The sequence below is a fragment of the Stenella coeruleoalba genome, assembly GCF_951394435.1.
Source record: "Stenella coeruleoalba genome assembly, chromosome: 1".
NCBI classification, from domain to species: domain Eukaryota; kingdom Metazoa; phylum Chordata; class Mammalia; order Artiodactyla; family Delphinidae; genus Stenella; species Stenella coeruleoalba.
The window spans coordinates 147,588,829-147,613,564 of NC_137169.1; the positions used below are offsets into that span (position 1 = coordinate 147,588,829).

The 24,736-nt window shown below is 35.6% G+C and overlaps 1 protein-coding gene and 1 pseudogene across 13 annotated transcripts in view; one reads left to right on the forward strand and one right to left on the reverse strand.

The window, feature by feature from the left end:
* The window catches only part of CDC42BPA (CDC42 binding protein kinase alpha), a 323,830-nt gene that overhangs the window by 84,401 nt on the left and 214,693 nt on the right, over window positions 1-24,736 (reverse strand). For all 12 annotated transcript variants that reach the window (XM_079912211.1, XM_079912203.1, XM_079912202.1 and 9 more), the window contains 2 exons: window positions 9,568-9,815; window positions 3,259-3,364 (listed from right to left, as the gene is read on the reverse strand). In XM_079912211.1, the coding sequence (XP_079768337.1) occupies window positions 3,259-3,364; window positions 9,568-9,815 (354 nt within the window). The remainder of the gene's footprint in view (window positions 1-3,258; window positions 3,365-9,567; window positions 9,816-24,736) is intronic.
* LOC307194240 (sialomucin core protein 24-like) lies at window positions 3,662-4,846 on the forward strand (annotated as a pseudogene). The gene is made up of 2 exons: window positions 3,662-3,820; window positions 3,960-4,846. The product of its transcript is annotated as a sialomucin core protein 24-like (transcript).

Below are 24,736 nucleotides of genomic sequence, written 5' to 3' on the forward strand. Positions count from 1 at the left end.
CCAAATATTTTTGCTATTGTAGATCTTCTGTATTCCCATATAAATTTAAGGATAAGCTTGCCAGTTCTAACAAAAAAGCCTAGCAAAATTTTGGTAGTGATTTCCCCAAATCCATAGATCTATTAGGAGAGAACTGCAGTTCTAACAATATGCAGTATATCTCTCCATTTGTTTAGATATTCCTTAATTTATCTCAGTAATGTTTTGTAGTTGTCTTCCTTTGGTTAACTCTGGGAGCTCTGAAATGTCTGTTTTCAACAACTGTGTCCACTTTGAAACTTTTTTTTTCTTGAGCGGATTCATCAATCTCTTCATGTTAGCATAGCCAGAAGTCTACCAGCTATTTTGGAGAATGTTTTTTGTAGATGCAGTGTCTTCATTAATTCCTACAACACATCCTTTTCTGATCACCATTGCTTTTGACTTACAATCTGTGACTGGGGTTTCAGCTGGAGATTTGCAAGAAGAGGAGGAAATACAAATTTTTGCACTGTCATGTTACAGTAGTTCAAAGGAGTCTTAAATAGATGTGTTTAGTATTTGTCAGAAAAAGTTAATCTTCTCATTCTTACTGAATTAAAGCACAGGGGCTCTGGAGCCAGACTACCCGTGTTCCAATCCCATCCTGCCACTCCCTAGTTTTGAGATTACAAGAGTAGCTTAATCTCCTTTTTCCTCAATTTCCTCATCTGTAAAATGGTAGGAACAATAGGGTATACCTCACAGAGTTATTGTGAGAATTATATGGTTTATATAAAGTAACTCAGGAGAGGGCCTGCACAAAGTAAATTCTACCTAAGCATTACTTCATTTTGCATGTTTGGGAATGAGAAGGTTTTACTATTTGTAAATTGACATACCTGGCTTACGATAATTATAAGACTACACAGGAATATGGAAAAATGCTCATGTTTTAAATGAAACGGCAGATTAGAAAATAAAATGTATATATGACTGAAATTATGTAATAATACATATATAACAAAACCTGGAAAGGAACATATAAAAGTAAAATAGTTGTTTCATGTTAATGAAATCATAGGTAACTTTTATGTTGAATATTTTCCACATTGTGTAATTTTGCTTTTATGTAAAATAATTATTTAATAACAAGATACAAATGATAATATTTTCTTACTGGAAACCATTTACTTCCACTCCTTGGCATATATGGCTAATTTTACTTGCAATAAATTACCTTTAATAGAAACTTTGAATACAGACTTCTGAAAATATCAACAAACTTTTTTCTATTTCCTTTTTAATTTTTATTTTTGAAGTTAAAAAATCTGACTATGAGACTCTATTAGTTATATAAGTTTCAAAATTAACATACTAATTGCTTTTTGGTTTCTATATCTGAAGTTCTGTTGAGAAGGAATTCGGTTCTCTTCAAGCAGGTTCCCAATGGAACAGTTGGTGTAGCAATGGCAAAGGTATTCTTTGGTTATCCCTCTTGGGGAAAATACCCAATTCAACCAAACCAAAAAATGAATAAATGGAAAGAAACAGTGATGATGTGCAGTTAGGTGGACTGACAGAGAAGTAAAGCTGAATAAAAGGACCAAAAATAGAGAAGAGGTTCAAATGGAAGAAGACCCAGATCCTCCCCTATTTCTCCAGAAATAAACATTTCCTGTTATCATTTGTCACTGAATATTTGCCAACCATATGATTTGCTCTCAAAGTTCTGTTCATATCCTTTACCACATCTTTCAATTTAGCAAGACAAGGTAACATTCTACTTTTTATAAAATTAGGAGATAGGCTTTTATTTTTATCCTTCAGATCTCATCAAAATCCAAAGAGTATTGTTTAAAAATTATTTCTAAAGATGTATTTCTGATAAACTTGCCAGAACTTTATGGTTAATAATGAAATGAAACCAAGGGGTGAATACAAGATTTGATCTACATTCGATTTGATTATATCACAATTCAATTTTTCTCTAACTATAATACCATCTTTTACTAGGTAACTTGCTTATAAACTCTACATGAAGTGACCTTCTAGAGTTTAATTATATTTCTTACCTCAAGGTCACTCTTAACAGAATCTTAAAATTCTGTCTGGTAGACAGAAATGATGTTTAATTTTGTAGTCATATTGGTTAAGCCCATTAAATAACAATTATGTGACCTATTTGGATAAAGTTTAAATACTGTTAGTTTTATTTTAGTGGAAGTAACTAAGAGTTATACAATACTGTTCATACAGTATTCATAGTTAAAAAAATAATTTATACTACTTACTATTTGGCCACTTTCCACAGTGTTTGTGTGCATCAGCTTTGTAATTACAAAATAAACTAACAGAGCTCTTTCTCAAGTAGTTTGCGACCAAACAAGCAGTCATTTTTAAATGCTTAGAAAACTGAATAATCATTGGGAAAATAGTGACAGAAATAAAAAGAAATATGGAACACAATGGAAAATTGAGATAGAATGAACGAAAAGTCTCTCTTTTATGACTATTTAGCCATTGTCTTTCAATGTGTTATTGAAATGACTATTAATTGAACATAATACTTTTACTTCAGGAAAATCCTTGAACTCATTACAAAGCACAATTATCCAAACCTTATTATTTAAAAGTAAGTAAAACTATTAAAACTGCTGATTAATATTAGGATTTTTACAGCTGTTAACAACTGGGACAAGAAATGCAGAATGATGTCAGTTCAAGAAATCTGAGATACTAAATGGAAAAAGATTCCTTTAAGTATTTAAAATTTTGTTCATAAATCTAGCTGTTTTAATCTAGGTTTAATCTATGGTTCAGCTCTTTATTCAAGCTGTAGAGTTTATAGGCAGAGTTGGTTTCTTTGGCTTCTTAAGTACCAATGGTATTACTTCTAGCTATTATCAGTTCTCCATCATGAATATGACATCAGAACTGTCAAAATTTCTCTAGTTTGGCTTAATTGTTCCTGTTCTTGTCAAAGACAGGTCTTAGCTTAGCCATGACAAAGTAAGTGATTAATAGTAAAAGAGAGATGGAAAGTGAAATAAAGAACAGGGGCTCAAAAAATAAATGGGACAAAGAATAAGATGAGGTAAGCCGAGTCCTCTCTCCAAGAAGACTCCTGTACAGATTGGTAAAATGAAAAATGGCCTGTACACAGAAGCAATCCTTGCGTTTAGGAAGAATAGTAAATAAAAAAATGTACACCAAATATAAAATTATATCTATAATTGCTATGATAGTGCTGAACATCTAGCATGTATCAATGAGTATCAATGAGATTAAATCACTCACCTTATCAAGCTCACTTGTCAGTTTTTTATTTTCTTCCATTAATAACACTTTTTCTCGTTCATACTGTTGTTTGAACTCATTTTCAAATTCTTCCCTTTCACTTTGACTAATACAATGCAAAAATATAAAAGGAAAAAAAGGAACTGAATTAAAGGTAAAATAATGGTATCCCAGATTGGCTATTATACCATATGCCTTATTCTGAAAAGCCACTTATATCTCAATTGCTCCAAATCCCAAACATTTCCCTTAAAATTAGGAAGTCACAATCATTTCCTTTTAATTAATAAATAGATTTGTCTGCTTAATAATATCTATTTTGTTCTTCATTTGAAAATCTGAGGAAGACAACCTGATTATGCTCAACTTATTCAGTTGTAAATATTCTAGAAAGCATGGGAAAATGAGGAAGCTAGGGAGAAAGGAGGGTATAGGGACCACAATACAATTGCTTACACTCAGCTCTAGATTGCATAGAAAATTCAACTTCCATTTCCAACAGTTCTCTCAGCACACTAAGCCCATCCTTCCATTACTCCTGCCTTCCTTCTTCCCTTCCTCCGTACGTACCTACCTATCTACACATACATACATACATACAATATTATAAAACTTATTTAAAATGATAGTTCTAAGGGACAGAATTGATTCACCCTTAGGGGTAAACACAGTTCTAACGAACTTTTTAAAAATCTCCAAAGGGAGGAGTCTGGGAGGCGGCGCCGCAGGGGACAGAGGGACGGACGCGCTCGAAGGCCAACGCGGAGGCCGCGATATTGGCGCTGCCCCGCCTGCTGCTTTTGGCCACCGGCTGCCTGGCAGCGCTCTGCGTGACGAGCGCGGCTCAGAACACCACGCTGGCCCCGAACGTGACTACACCCTTGGCTTTACCGACTACCACCAGGACAGCCCCAGTGCTGCCGCCGCTCCGCCGGGCACCACTCCAGCACCAGAAATCTCTGAAAGCCGCAACAACAGGGTTTCCTGTTTTGATGCTAATGCTGCTAACACTACCTGCTTTTGGATAAAATGCAAAGGTAAAGGCTACTGTTCAGATAATTCAGCAGTTCGTGATTGCAAGGCGGTGAACAGCACAGAATTCTGTCCTGCGTCCACTGCCACACCATTGCCAACCAACTCTACAGCTAAAACCACAACTCTGCCTTCCTCTTCTACAGCTTCCACCACAACTACTACATCAGGTACAACTGATACCTCTTTAACTCCGACTTCACAACCTGCGCGGAAGTCTACCTTTGATGCAGCCAGTTTCATTGGAGGAATTGTCCTTGTCTTGGGTGTGCGGGCTGTAATTTTCTTTCTCTATAAACTCTGCAAATCTAAAGAACGAAACCACCACACTCTGTAAACAGACCCGCTAAATTAACAAGAACTGGTGTGTAACCCACTGAAACCAAAATATTATCTTTCAAGATGTCCCACATGGAAGACGCTATTCTAGGATCTTTAATTTTTCAAAGGATGCATATAGGAGCATCGCCCTTGAAGAAAAATCATTTAAATCATTTTGCTCAACGGGCATATTTAAAATATTCTGCACGAATCCTTGTGGCTGTCTTCTTTTATTTTAAATGTCTGCTGCTGTGGGCTTATGTCCTCTCTTCTTGACATGCCAAATGTAACTCTGTAAGTGATGGAAAACATTGTCCTGTGCAGACAACCTCCTGACCCTTTTGGCAATTTCAATGTAGTCATTTCAAAGCCTGAAAGCTGCATTATTTTCATCCTAACTCAGGATGTAGTTTAGCGACCAGAATTGAGAAGAACGTGCCAAATGAGCATCAATCAGGTGGATTTTGGGCTATCATTTCAAACGTGGAATAAATTTATAAATGTAGTATCCTTAGAGTAAAATTTAGTGTTTGATAAGTTATTTTTTCTACATTAGAAAACAGATGCCACACACGGAATTACATTCCAGATTTAAAGAAAAAATCAATGGAAAGGATACAAAACATTAAAGTGTAGCAGGTTATTGTTCATACTTGTAAAGCACCTTATATCATTGAGAAAATAAAAAACAGTGTCTTAAAAGACAAAAAAACAAACAAACAAAAGAAAGAAACAACAAAAACCTCCTAAGGGAGAAAGGGGAATCAGTTTTTGAATACTGAGTTGAAGTGCAAATAAAGAGGCTTATCTCTACAGCAGTGTGATGGGGGATGTTAGTTAGCAGTAAATGTGAAGCAGTTCTGGGTAATTTTATGATTGCTTCCAAGTCAATAAACAACATAAGTAATGGCTGATTTTAAAAATGTAATCTTAAAAATCCCTTCCTCACTAAATTATTGAATATAAATTAAATTATAATTTAAATGATAACTTCTAGGAAAATAACCATCCTGTGTCCAAACAAATGTGTCCCTTTCCTTCTTATCTATAATCAAAATGTGAAATTTAGTTATGTTTAGGAATCTTTCTTTTTTTTGTTTTTTGCAGTACGCGGGCCTCTCACTACTGTGGCCTCTCCCGTTGCAGAGCACAGGCTCCGGACGCACAGGCTCAGCGGCCATGGCTCACGGGCCCAGCCACTCCGCGGCACGTGGGATCTTCCCGGACCGGGGCACGAACCCGTGTCCCCTGCATCGGCAGGCGGACTCTCAACCACTGCACCACCAGGGAAGCCCAGGAATCTTTCTTGATTCAGAAGCAACTCCAAACAACAATGAAAAAAATATGAAAAATTACAAAGAAGCATCCTTTCAGAAAAATAAGTATATGAATAAATTGAGTAAAATTTCTATATACAACCATTTTTGTTTTTTCCTATTAGCGTTAAACAAAACTTAAGTCTCTCTCATACTGAAATGAAATAAACAAACTCTCCCCTAAACTCTACGTCACACTTCATTTTCCACTTTCCTTGTCTTCCCGTTCACTGGCAACCACCTTGAAATCTTGAGAGTTTGCCGTATCCACTTCCTCACTGCCTAAATTTTCCTCCCTGTGCCAAAATCTGACTTCTACTGCCACCACCTCAAAAAAACTGTTGTCCGCAAACTCATTATTGTCCCAACTGTTATTATATCCAATCTACTGGCTACCCTTGACAGTGTTGTCCATTCCCTCCCTCTTGAAATGCTGTCCTCCCTTGGCTTCAGTGATACCCACTTTCTTGATTTTCAGCCTACATTTAGACTTTTCAGCTGTATTTGTGAGCCCCCCAACCCCTCTTTCCTCCATGTAAATGCCAATGCTCCCAGGTATTCTGTCACAGGTGCTCAACTTTTTTTTTTTTTTTTTTACACATTTTCCCTGAGCTATCCCATCTATTATACCACCTATTTCAATTATCATCCATTATGCTGACAAACTCTGAATCTACAGCTGAAGCTTTTCTGGGCTTCAAATTGCTGACTTGATATCTCCCCAAAGTTGTCTCCCAAGCACCTCAAATTCAACATGCCCAACCATAACAACAGAAAAACAAGTTCCAAACACCCCACGTACCTTCCCCTGTGATCATACACTCTACTTATTCTTCTCTTACTACAGGAGAAAAACATAGCTAAGGTTGCTCTTTGCTTATGCCCCTGCTCAAGTACACTTTTCTCCTCTCTGTCCTGAATCATCTACTGGTACTTTCTATCAGATTACAAGCATGGTGTTATTTTTGAGACAAATTTCTCCTCCAGTTATTATCTCGTTGCTTTCATCATCTGCTTGCTCTTACAATTGCTCTCCTTCAAGTCTTTGGATCCATTATGGGGTTTCTGCCCACTACTGTTCCACTGAAATTGTTCTTATCAAAGTCACCAATGACATTCATATTGTTAAACTCAACTATCAATTACATGGTCCTCATCTGATTTGATTTAGACCTCATCTAATTTAACATGTAGACAGATTTGATACGCATTCATCATAACACCAAATTTGGACACCAAATTTGCACACCAAATTTGCCTGGTCATCTTCCTATCATTCTTACTGCTCTTTCCCTCTCCACTTTGCTGTTTCTTCCTCATTTCCAAACTTCTAAAGATTGGAGTGCTCCAGGTTGCAGTCCTAGGACTTCTTTTCCATCTATATTCATTCACTAAGTGATCTCATGTAGTCTCACCCCTTTAAATATCATGTGAATGATAAATACTCCCAGGATTTTACCTCTAGCAAAATCCTGAAATCCAGACTAGTCTGTATGATGACCTGCTTGACATTTCCACCTGGATGCCTAAAAAGCACCTCAAACAGAATTTGTTTAAAATGAGCTCCTGATATTCCCATCCCCAAAATGCTTCTTCTGTGGTTTTCCTCTCTAAATGGTAACTATATTCTCCTAATTGCTAAGGCCCAAAACTGTAGCACCATCCTTGATTTCCCCTCTTTCTTTCTTACCCCATATCTAGTCTACCAGCAAATATCATTATTTTTACCTTTTAAAGAAATTGGAATTCGAACATTTTTCACAGCCAATTCTGCCACCACCCTAGGCCCAATCCACCATTATCTTTTGCCTGGATGATTGCAATAGCCTTCTCAATGTTTTCACTGCTCTTTCTCTTATCTAGTTCAGACTTTTCTTAATCTAGTAGTCAGAATAATCCTGTTAAAACACAAGTCAATATTTGTCCATTTTCCACTCAAAATCCTGCAATGCTTCCCTGCCATGGTTTTACTGAGAGTAAAAAATTGTAAGTCACTGAACATGACTTACAAAGCCTTACATGGTCTGGCCCCCATTACCTCTCATACGTACCTCTCACTATTCTTTCCCCTTAACTCTGCTTCATCCACATTGGCCTCATTTTAGTATTATTATTTTAACAGACTTTGTTTTTTAGAAAGGTTTTAGGTTCATAGCAATACTGAGAGGAAAATACAGAGATTGCCCATATACTACTCAGAGTGGTGTGTTTGTTACTACTGATGAATCTACATTGGACACATCATTATCACTAAAACGTCACAATTTACATTAGGTTGTATAATGACATATACCCCCATCACAGCTTCATACAGAGTAGTTTCACTGCCCTAGAAATCCTCTGTACCCTGCCTATTCATCCCACCCTCCTCCCAATCCTTGCAACCACTGATCTTTTTACTATCTCCATAGTTTTGTCTTCCCATTATTTTTTTTAACAGACTTCTTGTTCCTCATGTGAAATGTTCTTCTCACACATCTGTATAGATATCTCCCCCACTTTCTTCAGTCCTTACTGAGAAATCACCTTCTCAGTATAATTTTCCCTGGTTATTTCATTCATATATTTATATATATATATATAATTTAATTTTCCCCCTTAATGCTTCATAGCCCCCATCCACTGCCTTATTTTTTGTTCTTAGAATTTATCACTCCCTATATATTACCTATCCTATATCATTACCTATATATTCTGTATTTTACTTATTTCATTTATATTTTGCTTATAGTCTTTCACCATAATTAAAGGAAAGCTCCATAAGGAGAGAGAATTTTTATCTGTTCACTGTTATGCCTCCAGGGCCTACAGCAGTGCTTTCACATAGCAGGTTCTAAAAAATTCTGCTGAATGAACAGACCAAACTGAATTAAACTTAGGCTTCCAATATAAGTTGAGAATGACAATAACATACATTCAGTTACCTAAAACCTAGAAACTTGAGTATCACTGATAATTTCTCCTGCTTCTAATTTCTCATATCTGGTTATCATGTCATCCAGGTTCTGTCTTCTCGGTAGACCTTCTGAATCCATAAACTTCTCTCCATCTTCACTATCATATCTAAGGTCCAGCCACCTCATCTCTCACAGCTAGATTACGATCTGCAGTCTGCTCCTTCCAATCCATTCTCTAAACAGTAGCAAGAGTGGTCTTTCAAAAATATAAATATTGATATAATCATGTAATTTTCCTTCAATGGTCTTACGACTATTTTCCTTTCTAGTCTCATTTCTCACCACTCATCTTCCTTTTTAAGCTTCCACCATAATGAACAGCCTTCATTTTCTGAATGTGCCATGCTACCCTTTTCCTCTAGATCTTGGCAAATTCTGCTAACCATTGCCTGGACACTCTTCCACAGCTATATATTTCTTATATCTTTGGTCTTAACTCAGAAATAATTTTGTCCACAAAACCTAGATACACCAAAGTTATCTTTTGTGCCTCTTCTATGGGTGTTCCTATACTTATCCAATTTGCTTTCCTATGATGCTGTAATATAATTTTCTATTTACCAATCTTGACTTTGGTCTTCTTGAGGACTGGAATATGTTTATTGCCTATGTATCTCCAGTCCTTAACACCGAACAGGTATTCAATAAATAATTATTAGAGGAGTAAATAACTTGATTCTTACCTCTCTCTCCTGTTTTTTTCCAATTTGTCTTTCAAAATCAGAATTTCTTTGTTGAGAGCAAGTTGCTGGCCTTCTGAATCATGTAGTTCTTTCTTCAGATTTTTAATTTCATTTGCATGTATTCCTTCTCTCTTGGACAATTCTTCTTCATAAAAGATACTTTTCTTTTCCAAATCAGTCTTTAGTTTGGTTATTTCTTGCTGATGTTCTATGCTGCATACTCCTGGTGAGTAACTAATTTGTTTTTGCTATAGAAGTAATAATAAAAGATTAATCTGTAAGAATAATAAAATATCAACTAATAACTCTTTCTACAATATAAAGAACTGTTCATATAACTGAATATTATTTTTGTATATTATTACATAAAAATAATACTTTCTTTATTCAGGCTATTAACCTTTTGCCTGCCATATGTTGCCAATATTTTTCTAAGTGTGTATTCCTTTATTGCTGTATTTTACAGTCTTCTTCACACCAAGATTAAATATTTATCTGTATTTTCTGCTGGTACTTATATAATTATTTGTTTTACATTTAAATATCTAATTTACATATAATATTGTTGGTGTATGGAGTGAAGGAAAAATCTAACTGCATCCTATTTCTGATGTGGAACTAATAAAAGGTTATAAATACATTTGTGTCTTTAAAAGATTAAATTGAGGGAGGAGTGGTAGAGCTAGAATGCACAAAAAGAAAAGGGAGAAAGAAGGCTTCTGCAGTGGTCCAGGGAGAAATGACAAAGGTCGAATCTAACATCTTTGTATCTATTCTAGAAAAACATGATACAGCTCTTCACGTTTAGGTAGGGCTTTAAGAAGGGGAAATTTGATTGAAAGACATCTTTTTAGAAATGAGTTTGAAATATACTCTTGGTATCAGTGAGAAAGGAAAGTGTAATGTCCAAAGGTTCTTCCAGGTAGTAGCTAAGGTAAACAGAAGCATACAAAGGTTATGACTATAAGATTTCCTGAGCTTTTTCTTGAGTAACTTTTCTATTACTTTGTTACATGCTATTTTCCCAGGTGATCCACAACAAAACTTTTAAAACCCGAAGAACCTATAAGCTTATATTTAGTGACAACAAGGAATCAAGATCTGGAGGACACTGTATCCTTTCTTGAAGTCAGTATTAAGGGCAGGAAAACTGGTAACCGTCCTTGATTTAAAGTCCAAAGAAAACTATGCTAGCTTCACATTTGAGGTCTATAATTTAAAAAAAAAAAAAGAGGCATCAACGTGGGCCTGAGAAATGTTTCTGGGATAGTCACTGTAATGTTAACCATTTACTCAAAACTGCTTATGAAGTGCCTACCATATGCAGGACCCAGATTTTCCAGTGGTTTCTGAGTCAGCCTGACATGGAAAGCTTGGCAGAAACTGGGGAGAGCCATGTCAAGTCATGTTCTCGCTCTCATGCAACTCCATGAAAAGGGTGCCTAAATCAACATCTGCAGCACTAACCACTTATCGTATTACTCTTTCATTTTTCTAATCACCTAAAGAACACTCTTAGTTTGCTGCTCACTTTAGTATAGTTTGTCTGTTGGGATAGCAGTAGATGTACTAGAAGTTTCAAGCAAAAATTACCTTGAAATCAAAACCTCACAAAGATACCACCAAAAAAAGTTATAGACTCATGTCACTAATTGATAAGAACGTAAAAAAGCCAAATAAAATGCTGAGAAACAAAATTAAGCCATAGGTAAAAAAGAACAGTCTACTGCAAAACAGTAAGTTTTATTACAGGTATTGAAGGTAATTTAATATTAGCAAACATTAATAACTGTGCAAAAATTAAAGTAACTCCATGTGATAATCTCTGTCAGTACCCCTGCCCAAAAGTATTGGATAAAATCTAATACCAATTCCAAAATACTACCCCAAGTCCCACAAAAAAAGTGTTCAGTAATTCTCTTAAGAAATAACCTCTTTCAAGCTATCAGACAAAATAATACTTTCTAGTGAAACACCAGATACATCCAGGAATAATAACAACAAAAAGGATGTCTTCCATTATCTCTCTTATTTAATATTAGATTTTAGATATTCTAAGTAACATGTGAAATAGTTACAAAACATGAATAGTTGAAAATCATGATCATTTTCACGTAATATAACTGTTCGCTCAGAAAATGCAAATAAATCCACTGTAAAGTGTTGGAATTGATAAAGCTGAGTAAAACAACTGCATATTAGATAAATATAAATCACACAGTACTTCTAGACAGTAGAATAAGCAATAATAGTAAAAATTTTCATTGTTAATAATAAAAAATTTTCATTTCTTTTTAATAGATCCAACAAAAATCACCAGCAACTAGTACACACACAAGTAATAACAACAGTGAATAATTTGTTTGAATTATATGAAAAAACTACAAGTCTTTATAAAAGATTTAAAGACGACAATATAGAAAAATACCAAGTACTTGAAACGGAAGATTGAATGTATATATATTCAATGTTTCTTAAATTATCTTCCCTGTAAATTTAATTAAAAAATTTTTAATGTGGGAGGTAATACTGGGTGAGAGATGGAGACAAATGTTCTAGCACACAGGCAAAAATAAACTGGTAAAAATACCAAAGAAAATCCTGAAAAAGCAGAGTAAAGAAGGAGAGAGGGTAATGTTCTTTTCAGATGTTAACATATACTATAAATTTTTTTTTTTTTAATTTTTTGTCTGCTTTGGGTCTTTGTTGCTGCACGCAGCCTTTCTCTAGTTGCAGGGAGTGGGGGCTACTCTTCATTGCGGTGCGCAGGCTTCTCACTGCAGTGGCTTCTCTTGTTGCAGAGAACAGACTCTAGGCGCGTGGGCTTCAGTAGTTGCAGTACACAGCCTCAGTAGTTGCGGCACGCGGGCCCTAGAGCACACGGGCTTCAGTAGTTGTGGCACGTGGGCTCAGTAGTTGTGGTGCATGGGCTCAGTAGTTGTGGTGCATGGGCTTAGTTGCTCCGTGGCATGTGGGATCTTCCCAGACCAAGGATCAAACCCGTGTCCCCTGCATTGGCAGGCAGACTGTTTTTCTTTTATAAATTTATTTATTTTTATTTATTTATTTTTGGCTGCCTTGAGTCTTCGTTGCTGCATGCAGGCTTTCTCTAGTTGCAGCGAGCAGGGGTTACACTTCATTGCGGTGTGCGTGCTTCTCATTGCAGTGGCTTCTTTTGTTGTGGAGCACAGGCTCTAGGCACACGGGCTTCACTAGTTGTGGCACGCGGGCTCAGTAGTTATGGCTCACGAGCTCTAGAGGGCAGGCTCAGTAGTTGTGGTGCACAGGCTTAGTTGCTCCACAGCATGTGGGATCTTCCCGGACCAGGGATCAAACCCGTGTTCCCTGCGCTGGCAGGCGGATTCTTAACCATTGCGCCACCAGGAAAGTCCCTACTATAAATCTTTAATAAAGTAATCAGTGTAATAGAGCTCCACCCCAAAATAATTTAATTCAATATGTGAGATACTGTCAATCACTGAGGAAAGCAGTGATTAATTAATGGAATTGAAACCACAAACTAGCAATTAAAGAAAAAAATGATTCTCACATCATACCATTTAGCAAAACAAACTCCAAACAGATTAGAACTAAATATCTTTAAACCCAATAGAAACATCCAGGAAAAAGCAGAATTACATATTTAGCAAACTCTGAAAAAAGAAGGACAAGCCAAACTTCGAAGCAATAGAAGAACTATTGAGGAAAATAAAAACAAATCATCTATAACTTGAAAAAGAAAGAAGACCAAAATTAAAGGGCAAATGATAAATTGGTAAAACAGTTGCAGAGAAGATAAACAGTACAATTTTTACTATGCAAAGAGTTTATAAGAAGTGATAAGAAAAACATTAAGACTACAAAATTAAATGGGCAAATGACTTAAAGAGATAATTCACAAAAAGAAAATATGATTAATAAAAGATCTACTAAGAAAGCAAGAAATGCCTCTCATACTTGCAAAAATTTGTGGCATGTATCAAGTGCCTTAAAAATGATCTGACCACTTCATTTCCAGGTATCTGTTCTAAAAGAAGTGCATAAAAGGGTCCATGGCAATTACTATACTGCAAAAGTGAAAAATAAATACAGTCAGCTTGGGGGGATTGGTTCCAGGTCTGTCCACCCTCCATCACCAAAATCTACGATCGCTCAAGTCCCATATATAAAATGGAGTAGTATTCGCATATAACATACTCTCAAATTCTTTAAATTACCTACAAATGCTATGTAAAAGTTGCTAGGGCATGGCAAGTCCAAATTTTGCCTTTTGGAATTTTCTCCCCCACACCACCCCAAACAATGGGCTCTCTGTATCTGCAGATGTGGAAACTGTGGATATGAAGGGCCAAGTGTATTTAACAGTAGGAAACTGGCTAAGTGGATATTCTTCTATAATCATTAAAATTATGTCTGTGACAATCACATAATAATCAGAGAAAAAGCTTACATCACACTCTCAAGTGAAATATAAGGGTTAAGGGTTGAATTGTGTCCCTCCAAAATTCATATGTTGAAGCACTAAACACCAGTACCTCAGAATGTGACCATATTTAGAACTAGGGTTTTAAATACTGCATGATCTGACTTATGTGTGGAATCTAAAAAAGTCAAACTCTTAGAAGCAGAGAGTAGAACAGTGGTTGCAAAGGGCTGAGGGGGTAGGGGAAATGGGGAAACGCTGGTCAAAAGGCACAAGTTTCAGATATGTAGGATAAATAAATTCTAGAGATCTAATGTAAAGCAGGATAACTACAGTTAACAATACTGTACTGCATACTGGAAATTTGCTAAGAGAGTGGATCTTAAATATTCTTAGCCAAAAAAAAAAAGGAAGGGAGGAAGGGAGGGAGGGAGGGAGGGAGGGAGAGAGGGAAGGCAGAAGGAAGGAGGTAACTGAGGTGATAGACACGTTAGTTAGCTTGATTGTGGGAAACATTTCACGATGTATACATATATCTAAATATCAGGTTTTACACCTTAAATACATACAATTTTAAATTGTCATTTGTACTTCAAAAAGCCTGAAAAAAAAGAAAATGAAAATAGGGTCTTCACAGAGGTAATCAACTTAAAATGAGGTCATCAGTGTAGGCCCTAATCCAATATGACTGTATCCTTATAAATAGAAGAAATTTAGACTCAGAATCACGCACACATTGAGAACATCATATGAAGATTAAAGCAGAAATCAGGGTGATACATCTACAAACCAAGGAGCGCTAAACACTGCCAGCAAACCATCAGAAGCCAACTCTGCAAACACCTTGATTTCAGATTTCTACTGCCATAATTGAGACAATAAATTCCTGTTTTTTAAGCCAGCCAGTTTGTGGGTATTTGTAACAACTGCTCTAGCAAACTAATACAACAGGGTAAAAAAACTCCTGTGGTATATGATTGCAACAATTGGAAAGTACTTTTTTAAAAAAAAAACAGCCTTTCTCAAGTAAAGTCAATAGGGGAGAGGGGAGGTATATCTAACAGGGAGGAGAGGGCCCAGTGGAAGGAAGAACCATAGAAGGAAAGATACCCACAGGAAGTTATATCTAAATTGAGACCTGAGCATAGAATATTGCTGGCAACATGTACAAAAGTCTAGATACTAGAGAAAACCTGATGTATGAGCAGGGAAACCCAAATAGTAAGTTAAAATCTCCAACAGCAAGGACCTCATAAGGTAAAAGCTATGTTAACAAAGTTTGAGCCTCTTCTGAAAAGCAAAGTGGTACCATGAAAGGATTTTAAGCACAAAACTAAAAGACTTTAAAAATACTATTCTGACTACAATATGAAGAACAAATTTTTTTTCAACTGGGGGGAAAACAACCCAGGAAAACCACACAGAACATTACATATTTATCCAGACAAGAAATGATAGCTGTATTAATGTTTAAAAAACAAAATATTAACCAAAAAAACAGCTTTACTAAGATATAATTCACACACCATACTATTGACCCATTTAAAGTGAACAATTCAATAGTTTTTGGTATACTACATTAATTATTTTAAAGTGGTAAAACATATATAACAAAAAATTGTCATTTTAACCATTTTAAATGTACAATTCAGTGGTATTACATTCACAATGTTGTGCAACCATCAACACTGTAATTTCTAAAACTTTTTCATCTTCTCAAAGAGAATTCTGTAACCATTAAGGAATAAACACCCCATTATCCCCTCTACACTGCCCCTGGTAATCTCTATTCCACTTTCCATCTCAATGAATTTGTTTATTCTAGATATCTCATATAAGTAGAATCATATAATATTTGTCCCCTTTTGTCTAGCTTCTTTCACTTAGCATAATGTTCTCAATATTCATCCATATTGCAGGATATATCAGAACTTCACCCCATTTATGGTTGAATAATATTCCATTATATGTACTTGCCACATTTTGTTCCTTTATCTGTTGATGAACACGTGGGTTGTTTATACCTTTTTGGCTGTTTTACTAATGTTTTAATGAACACTGGTGTACAAGAGTCTGTTTGAAGTCCCTGCTTCCAATTCTTTCGGGTATATTAACTAGGAGTTGAATTACTCGGTCATACGGTAATTCTACATTTACTTTTATTGAGGAATCACCAATTGTTTTCATATTCTTGCGATCACTTATTTTGTTTTTGTTTTTAATTTTAGCCACCTTAGTAGGTATGAAGTGGTATCTTGTGGTTTTAACTCCATTTCCCTAATAATTAATGATGTTGAACATCTTTTCATGTGCTTATTGGCTACTAGTATATCTTCTTTGGAGAAATGTTTATGCAAGTTATTGCCCATGTTTTGATTGGGCAGTTTATCTTTCTGTTAAGTTGTAGGAGTTCGTTATAAATTCTGGATATCAAATCCTTATCAGATATTTGATTTACAAATGGTTTCTTCCATTCTTTAGGTTATCTTTTCATTTTCTTAAAAATATCCTTTGATGCAATACAAATAAGTTTTTATTTTGATGAAGTCTAACTTGTCCATTTTTTGTTTTGTTGCTTATGCTTTCTGTGACTTAAGAATCTACTTCCAAACCCAAGGTCATGAAGATTTACCCCAATGTTTTCTTCTAGGAGTTTTATGGTTGTAGCTCTTATATGTAAGTTGTTGATCCATTTTGAGTTAATTTTTTAATATGGTGTAAGGTAGGAGTCCAAATTCATTTGTTTGCATGCAGAAATCCAGCTGTCTGGCACATGAGTTGAAGGAATTACTCTTTCCATACTGAACAGATTTAGTACCTATGTGTACCTATGTCAAAAATCAATTGTGGCTATAGATACATGAGTTTATTTCTGGACTCTTAATTCTATTCCAGTGGTCTATATTCTTATGCCAGTGTCATATTCTTTTTATTGCTGTGATTTTGTAATAAGTTTTGAAATTGGGAAGTTTGGGTCTTCTAACTTTGGCCTTCTTTTTCAAGTTTTTTGGCTATTTGGGGCAATTCCACATGAATTTGAGGCTCATATTTTCCATTTCTGCAAAAGGGGCTGTTGATAATAGGGATCGAATTGAACCTGTACATCACTTTTGGTAAAACTACATCTGAACAATACTAAGTCTTCCTATTCATAAACATGGGATATCTTTTCTTTATTTTAGGTATCCTTTAATTTCTTTCAGCAATGTTTTATAATTTTCAGTGCACAACATTCTTGGTTAATTTTATTCCAAGGCATTCTTTTAGATGCTATTGTAACTATAATTGCTTTCTTAATTTCATTGTGGATTGTTCATTGCTGACATAGGAACACAACTAATTACTATATGTTGATCATGCAACCCTGCGGTTGTTTGTTTTCTTACTGAGTTTTAAGAATTCTTTGAATATTTGGATAACAGTTTTGTATCAGATATGTCTGCATTTTCCTGCAGTCTGTGCCTCGTCTTTTCATTCTTGGCCGTGACTTTCACAGTCCAGAAGACTTCAATTTCAGTGAGATCTAGCATAGTAATTCTTTATTTCATGGATTGTGCCTTTGGTGCTGAAAGTAAAAAGTCATCACCATATCAAAGATTATCTAGGTTTCTCCTACGTTATTGTCTAGGAGTGTTAATAGTTTTGTGTTTTACGTCTAGGTCTGTGATCCATTTTGAATTAATTTTTGTGAAGGGTGTAAGTTCTGTGTCTAGATTCAATTTTCTTTTTGCATTGATGTCTAGTTCTTCTAACACTATTTGTTAAAAAGTACATCTTTGCTCCATTATATTGCCTTTGCTTTTTTGTCAAAGATGATTTATCTGTATAGTCTCTTGCCAATACCATATTGTCTTGATTACTGCAGTTTTATATAAGTCTTGAAGTCAGTATTCCAGCTATGTTTTTTTTCCTTCACTATTGTGTTAGCTATTCTGGGTCTTTGCCTCTCCATATAAACTTTAGGCTTAGTTTGTTGATACCCACAAAAGAAGTTGCTGCAATTCTGACTTGTACTGCATTAAATCTGTAGTTGAAGGGGCTTCCCTGGTGGCACAGTGGTTGAGAGTCCACCTGTCGATGAAGGGGACATGGGTTCGTGCCCCGGTCCAGGAAGATCCCACATGCCGCGGAGCGGCTGGGCCCGTGAGCCATGGTCGCTGAGCCTGCGCGTCTGGAGCCTTTGCTCCGCAACATGAGAGGCCACAACAGTGAGAGGCCCGCGTACCACAAAAAAAAAATCTGTAGTTGAAGATGGGAAGAACTGACATCTTATAAGACACCAAATACGGAGTCTTCCTATCCATGAACGTGGAATATCTCTCCATTTATTTAGTTCTTCTTTGATTTCTTTCATCAGAGTTTTATAGTTTCCCCCGTACAGGTCTTATGCATATTTTGGCATATTTATACTTCACTATTTCATTTTTGTGGGTGCTAATGTTAATAGTACTGAGTTTTAAATTTCAAATTCCACTTATTCATGGTTGGTATATAAGAAAGTGACCGACTTTTGTGCATTAATCTTGTACCTGCAACCTTGCTATAAATGCCTTACTAGTTCCAGGAGTCTTTTTGTTAATTTTTTTGATTCTCTACATAGACAATCATATGATCTGCTAACCAAGACAGTTTTATGTCATCTTTCCCAATCTGTATACTTTTTTTGTTTTCTTGTCTTATTGCATTAGCTAAGACATACAGCATGATGTTGAAAAGGAGTAGTGAGAGGAAGAATCCTTGCTTTGTTCTTGATCTTAATGAAAAAGCGTCAAAATTCTTGTCATTAAGTATGATGTTACTTTAGGTTTTTTGATAGGTATTATTTATCAAGTTGAGGAAGTTCCCCTCTATTCCTAGTTTACTGAGTTTTTATCATGAATGAGTATTAGAGTTTGTCAGATGCTTTTTCTGTATCTACTGATATGATCATGTGATTTTTTTTTTTTTGCTGTACACGAACCTCTCACTGTTGTGGCCTCTCCCATTGCGGAGTACAAACTCCAGACGTGCAGGCTCAGTGGCCATGGCTCACGGGCCTAGCCACTCCGTGGCATGTGGGATCTTCCCGGACTGGGGCATGAACCCGTGTCCCCTGCATCGGCAGGTGGACTCTCAACCACTGCACCACCAGGGAAGCCCGATCATGTGATTTTTATCACATCAGTGATGCATTACATTAATTCACTTTCAAATGCGGAACCAGTACATGGGATGAAATTCCATTTGGTTGTGGTGTATAATTCTTTTTATATATTGTTGGATTCAATTTGTTAATATTTTTTGAGGACTTTTGCACCTATGTCTATGAGGCTTTCTACATTGGTCTGTAGCATTCTTTTCTTGTAATGTCTTTGGTTTTGGTATTAGCATAATTCTTGCATCATAGAATGAGTTAAGAAGTATTTCTTCTATTTCTATCTTCTGAAAGTAACTGTAGAGAACTGTCATGATTTCTTCCTTAAATGTCTGGTAGAATTCACCACTGAATACATCTGGGCCTGGTGCTTTCTGTTCTGGAAGATTATTAATTATTGATTCAATTTCTTTAACAGACAGAGCCATTTCAGATTATTTATTTCTCCTTGGTTAGTTATGGGAGCTGTGTCTTTGAAGGAATTGGTCCATTTCATCTAGGTTATCAAATTTGTAGGCAAAGAATTGTTCATAGTATTCCTTTATTAGCCTTTTCATGTACATGGGTTGCATACTGACATTCTGTCTTTCATTTCTGATACTAGTAGTGTCCTGTCTCTCTTTTCTTTTTTTCTTTGTATTTGTGTTTTATTTTACAATCAAAGGTTTAAAGATATAGCAGAGAGTACAGCAGGCAAAACACAGATTAAGCATATTCTGTGCAAAAATATTTACCACAGAAAAGAGAAGAAAAATTTTAAAAGAATTATAGTGTGAAGGTAATTATAAATATATGAAATAATATAAACTATATTGATAGGTAATTCCCCTTCTTTTCAAGTTTCCAAGGGAATTATTAAATTTATATAAGGTATTCAAACTTGTAAGTTTGAAAATCTGTTTGAAAGACACTTTTACTGGAAAAATATAAGTGACCAAATTGTCTCAAATCAACAATAAAATAAAGCACTGAGAAGCTACTATGTAATAACAAAGACTGTGTTACAAGAGAAGTTTTTCAGATTTCAAGGAAGTTTATTTCTATGAGCACAGAGAAAAAAAGCAAGCTTTACTCTACTTTATATAAAATTAAGATAACCCTGAAACAAAACCTGATCAAAACACCAAATAATAAAACCAGACTCATCTCAATATACTGATACATTTAACAGCAAAAATTGTTAATAAAATATTAACATTTGAAATCCATTGCTGTATTGAAATTCAGTTATTTATATGAGCAACTGATTCCCAGAATGTAAGAATAGTTTCATACTAGAAAACTTGTTAATATGATTTCTCTCAAAAATAGATAAGGGACCCTTTTTTTTCTTAATTAGCCTGGATAGAGGCTTATTGATTTCATTGACCTTTTTAAAGAATAAGCTTTGGTTTCAATGATTTTTCTCTATTGGTTTCCTGTTTTCAATTTGATGGATTTCTGCTCTAATTTTTATTATTTTTCTTCTGATTACTTTAGATTTAATTTGCTCTCCTCTTTCTAGTATCCTAAGGTGGAAGCTAAGACGATTAATCTTAGATCTTTCTTCTTTCCTAATATATGCATTCAATGTCACAAGTTTCCCTCTAAGCACTGCTTTCACTGTATCTGACAAATTTTGACAATTTGTGTTTTCATTTTCATTTAGTTCAAAATATTTTTAAGTTTCTCATGAGATATTTTCTTTGGCTCATGTGTTTTTTATAAGGGTGGTGCCTTAATTCCAAGTATTTTGGAATTTTCCAGCTATCTTTTTGTTACTGACATCTAGTCTAATTCCACTGTGGTCTGAGAGCAGACAATGTATGATTCCTGTTCTTTTAAATTTGTTAAGGATTTCTTAAGGTTTGTTTTATGGCCCAGAATGTGGTCTGTCTTGGTGGACGTTCCATGTAAGCTTGAGAAGAATGTGTATTCTGCTGTTGTTGGGTGAAGCAGTATATAGATGTCCTTACATCCACTTGATTGATGATGGATGTTGAGTTCAACTATGTCCTTACTGATTTTTTTGCCTGCTGGATCTGTCCATTTCTGATAGAGGGGTGCTGAAGTTCCCAACTATGACAGTGAATTCATCTCTTTTTCTCTGCACTTCTGTCGCGTTTTGCCTCATGCATTTTGATGCTATGTTGTTACACACATACACATTACGTATGCTACATCTTCTTGGTGAACAGCAATGCCCTTCTTTATTTCCAAAAACTTTCCTTACTCCAAATTCCATGCTGTCTGAAATTAATATAGCTACTTCCACTTTCTTTTGATTAGTGTTATCACGGTATATCTTTCTCCATCCGCTTACAGGCATACCTTGGGGATATTGTGGGTTCAGTTCCAGACTACTGCAAAAAGGTGAATATTGCAATAAAGTGCATCACATGAATTTTTTGATTTCCCAGTGCACATAAAAGTTGTATTCACACTATACTCTAGTTTATTAAGTGTGGAATAGCGTTATGTCTAAAAAAATGTACACACCTTAATTTTAAAAATACGTTATTGCTAAAAATGCTAACCATCATCTGAGCCTTTAGCGAGTTGCAATCTTCTTGCAATAGTAACATCAAAGATCAATAATCACAGATCACCACAACAAATATAATAATGAAGAAATTTGAAATACTGTGAGAATTACCAAAATGTGACATAAAACCATGAAGTGAGCAAACGCTATTGGAAAAATGGTGCTGACAGACTTGCTCGATGCAGGGTGCCACAAACCTTCAATTTGTAATATCTGCAAAGTACAGTATAGCAAAGCACAATAAAACAAGGTATGCCTGTACTCTTAATCTAGACACTTGGCCTCTGTATCCACGAATTCTGCATCTATGGATACAGAGGGCTGACTGTACTACACCATTTTATATAAGGGAATTGAGCATGTGCAGATTTTGGTTTCCATCGGGTATGGAGAGGGCATGGAACCAATGCCCCATGGATACTGAGGAAAAACTATATGTGCCTCTATACCTAAAGTGGACTTTTTAGACAACATATAGTTAGATACTGTTTTTTGATCCAATCTGACATAATCTGTTTTGTAATTGGTATACTTAGAACATTGACATTTTAAATGATTGTTGATGTTTTTTGATTAATATCTATTGTATTTGCTACTGCTTTCTATTTATTGCTCCTTTCTTTGTATCTATTTTTGTCTTCCATACCTTTACTGTCTTTTGCTGTTTTTTTTTCCCCCTTGTTTTTGGCCACGCCATGTGGCATGCGGGATCTCAGTCCCTGACCAGGGATTGAACACATGTCCCCTGCATTTGAAGCACAGAGTCTCAACCACAGAACTGCCAGGGAAGTCCCTGTCTTTTGGGGTTTTAATTAAGCATTTTATATGATTCAATTTTCTCCCCATTCTGAGCATATCAGTTGAACTCCTTTTTTAAGTGGCCATTCTACAGTTTGCAATCTGCATTTATAACCAATCCAAGTCCAGTTTCAAATAACACTCTACCACTTCATGGATAGTGCAAGTACCATAAAATGAAATAATCCTAATTCCTGCCTCCTATCCCTTGTATAATTGCTGTCATTCATTTCAGTTACACATAAGCACACATAAGCATATTTATATATACATGTAATCAGACATAAGCATGTATATAAGTATATATAATTGAATACATTGTTGCTATTATTTTGAACATTTCATCTATTAGATTAAGAATAAGAAAAATAAAAGCTTTTATTTATTTTACCTTCATGTATTCCTTCTCTGATGCTTTTTCTTTCTTTATGTAGATCTGAGTTTCTGACCTATATCATTTTCCTTCTCTCTGGAGAACTTCTTTTAACATTTCTTGCATGGCAGGTTTACTTGAAACAAATTCCCTGAAATCTTTGTCTCAGGAAGTCTTTATTTCTCCTTCACTTTTGAAAGATAATTTCTCAAAGTACAAAATTCTAGGTGGGTAGGTTTTTTTTTCTCAACATTTTAAATATTTCACTCCACTCTCTTCTTGTTTGCATGAAGAGCAAAAGTCAAATGTAATTCTTACCTTATATTTTCTAGAGATAAGGTATTTTTTTATCTCTGACTGCTTTCAGGATTTTTATCTTTATCTACAATTTGAAAATGGCATGTCTAGGTGTAATTGTTTGGGTATTTACCCTGTTTGGTGTTCTTTGAGCTTCCTGAGTCTGTGGTTTAGTGTCTGACATTAATTTGGGGGAAATTTTCAGTCATTATTGTTCCAAATGGTTCTTCTGTTCCTTTCTCTGTTCACCTTTTAGTGTTCCCATTATACGTATGGTACAACTTTTGTAAATGTTCCACAATACTTGGATATTCTTTTCTGTTTTTTCACTTTTTTCTCTTTGCTTTTCAGTTTTGGCAGTCCTATTTTGATATCCTCAAGCTCAGAGATTCTTTCTTCAGCTGTATCCAGTGTACTAATAAGCTCATAAAGGGCATTCTTCATTCTGTTACAATATGTTTCATGTCTAGCATTTCTTTTTGGTTCTTTCTTAGAATTTACATCTCTCTGCTTACATTGCCCATTTATTTTTCCATGCTCTCTACTTTTTCATTAAAGTCCTTAGCATATCAATCACAGTTGTTTTCAATTCCTGGCCTGATAATTTCAACATCCCTGAGTCTGGTTGTGATGTTTGCTCTATTCTGTGTTTTTTGTCTTTCAGTATGTCTTGTAATTTTTTGTTGATAGGTGAACATGATGTACTGGGTAAAAGGAACTGCTGTAAATAGGCTATTAGTAATGTGGTTGCAAGCTGTGGTGGGAGGGGAAGCGTTCTATAGTCCTAAGATTGGATATCAGTATGTTACTGAGCCTGTGCTTCTGGACTGTGAACTTAAGACAACCTTGTCAGTTTTTCTCCCCCACTTACCTGTTTTGACAGGGTGACTAGAGTGGGCTGGGGCTGAATATTTCCCTTCCCTCAAGTCAGTTAGGTCTGATAAAATCCCAGCAAGTTAGATTCTGGTTGAAGAGTTTCTCCTGAAGATAGACCTTGTTAAGAAGAACAGAATGCTCTGGCACATTCAAAATTGTTACCCCTATTGTTAGTACAAGGGGATTTTTCTCTGATATTCACTGTGAAAACCTCGTAGAGCTCCAGGATGTAAAACTGATGAAACTGTCAGGGCTCCCCGATGACGAGGCTCCCCTGGAGTTTTTATCTCTCAAACTTGTCCGCACTGAGCCTCTAGCAATTTTTCAATAACAGTTCAGGTCTCCCTACACTGGTACTGATTTCCTACAAGGGTTCCTGTAGGAACCCAGCTGTGATTCTCTTTATTTGCCTGTCACTCTCTCCAGTTTGGAGGACAGCAGTTGGTTCTGTGATATTACTTCCCTTACAGATCTAAGAAGAGTTGTTGATTTTTCAATTTGTTAAGCTTTTTACTTCTCGTTAGAACAAAGTGGTGACTTCTGAAGTTCTTATATACTAGATTGGAAACTGGTAGTATTCTTTGGAGTTATTAAATATAGGATCCTGTGATCTGCAAATAGAGATAGTTTTACTTCTTCTTTTCCAGTTTGGATGCCTTCTATTTCCTTTTCTTATCTAATTCCTCTGGCTAGAACCGCCAGCATAATGTTAATTGCAGTGGTGAAAATGGGCATCCTTGTCTC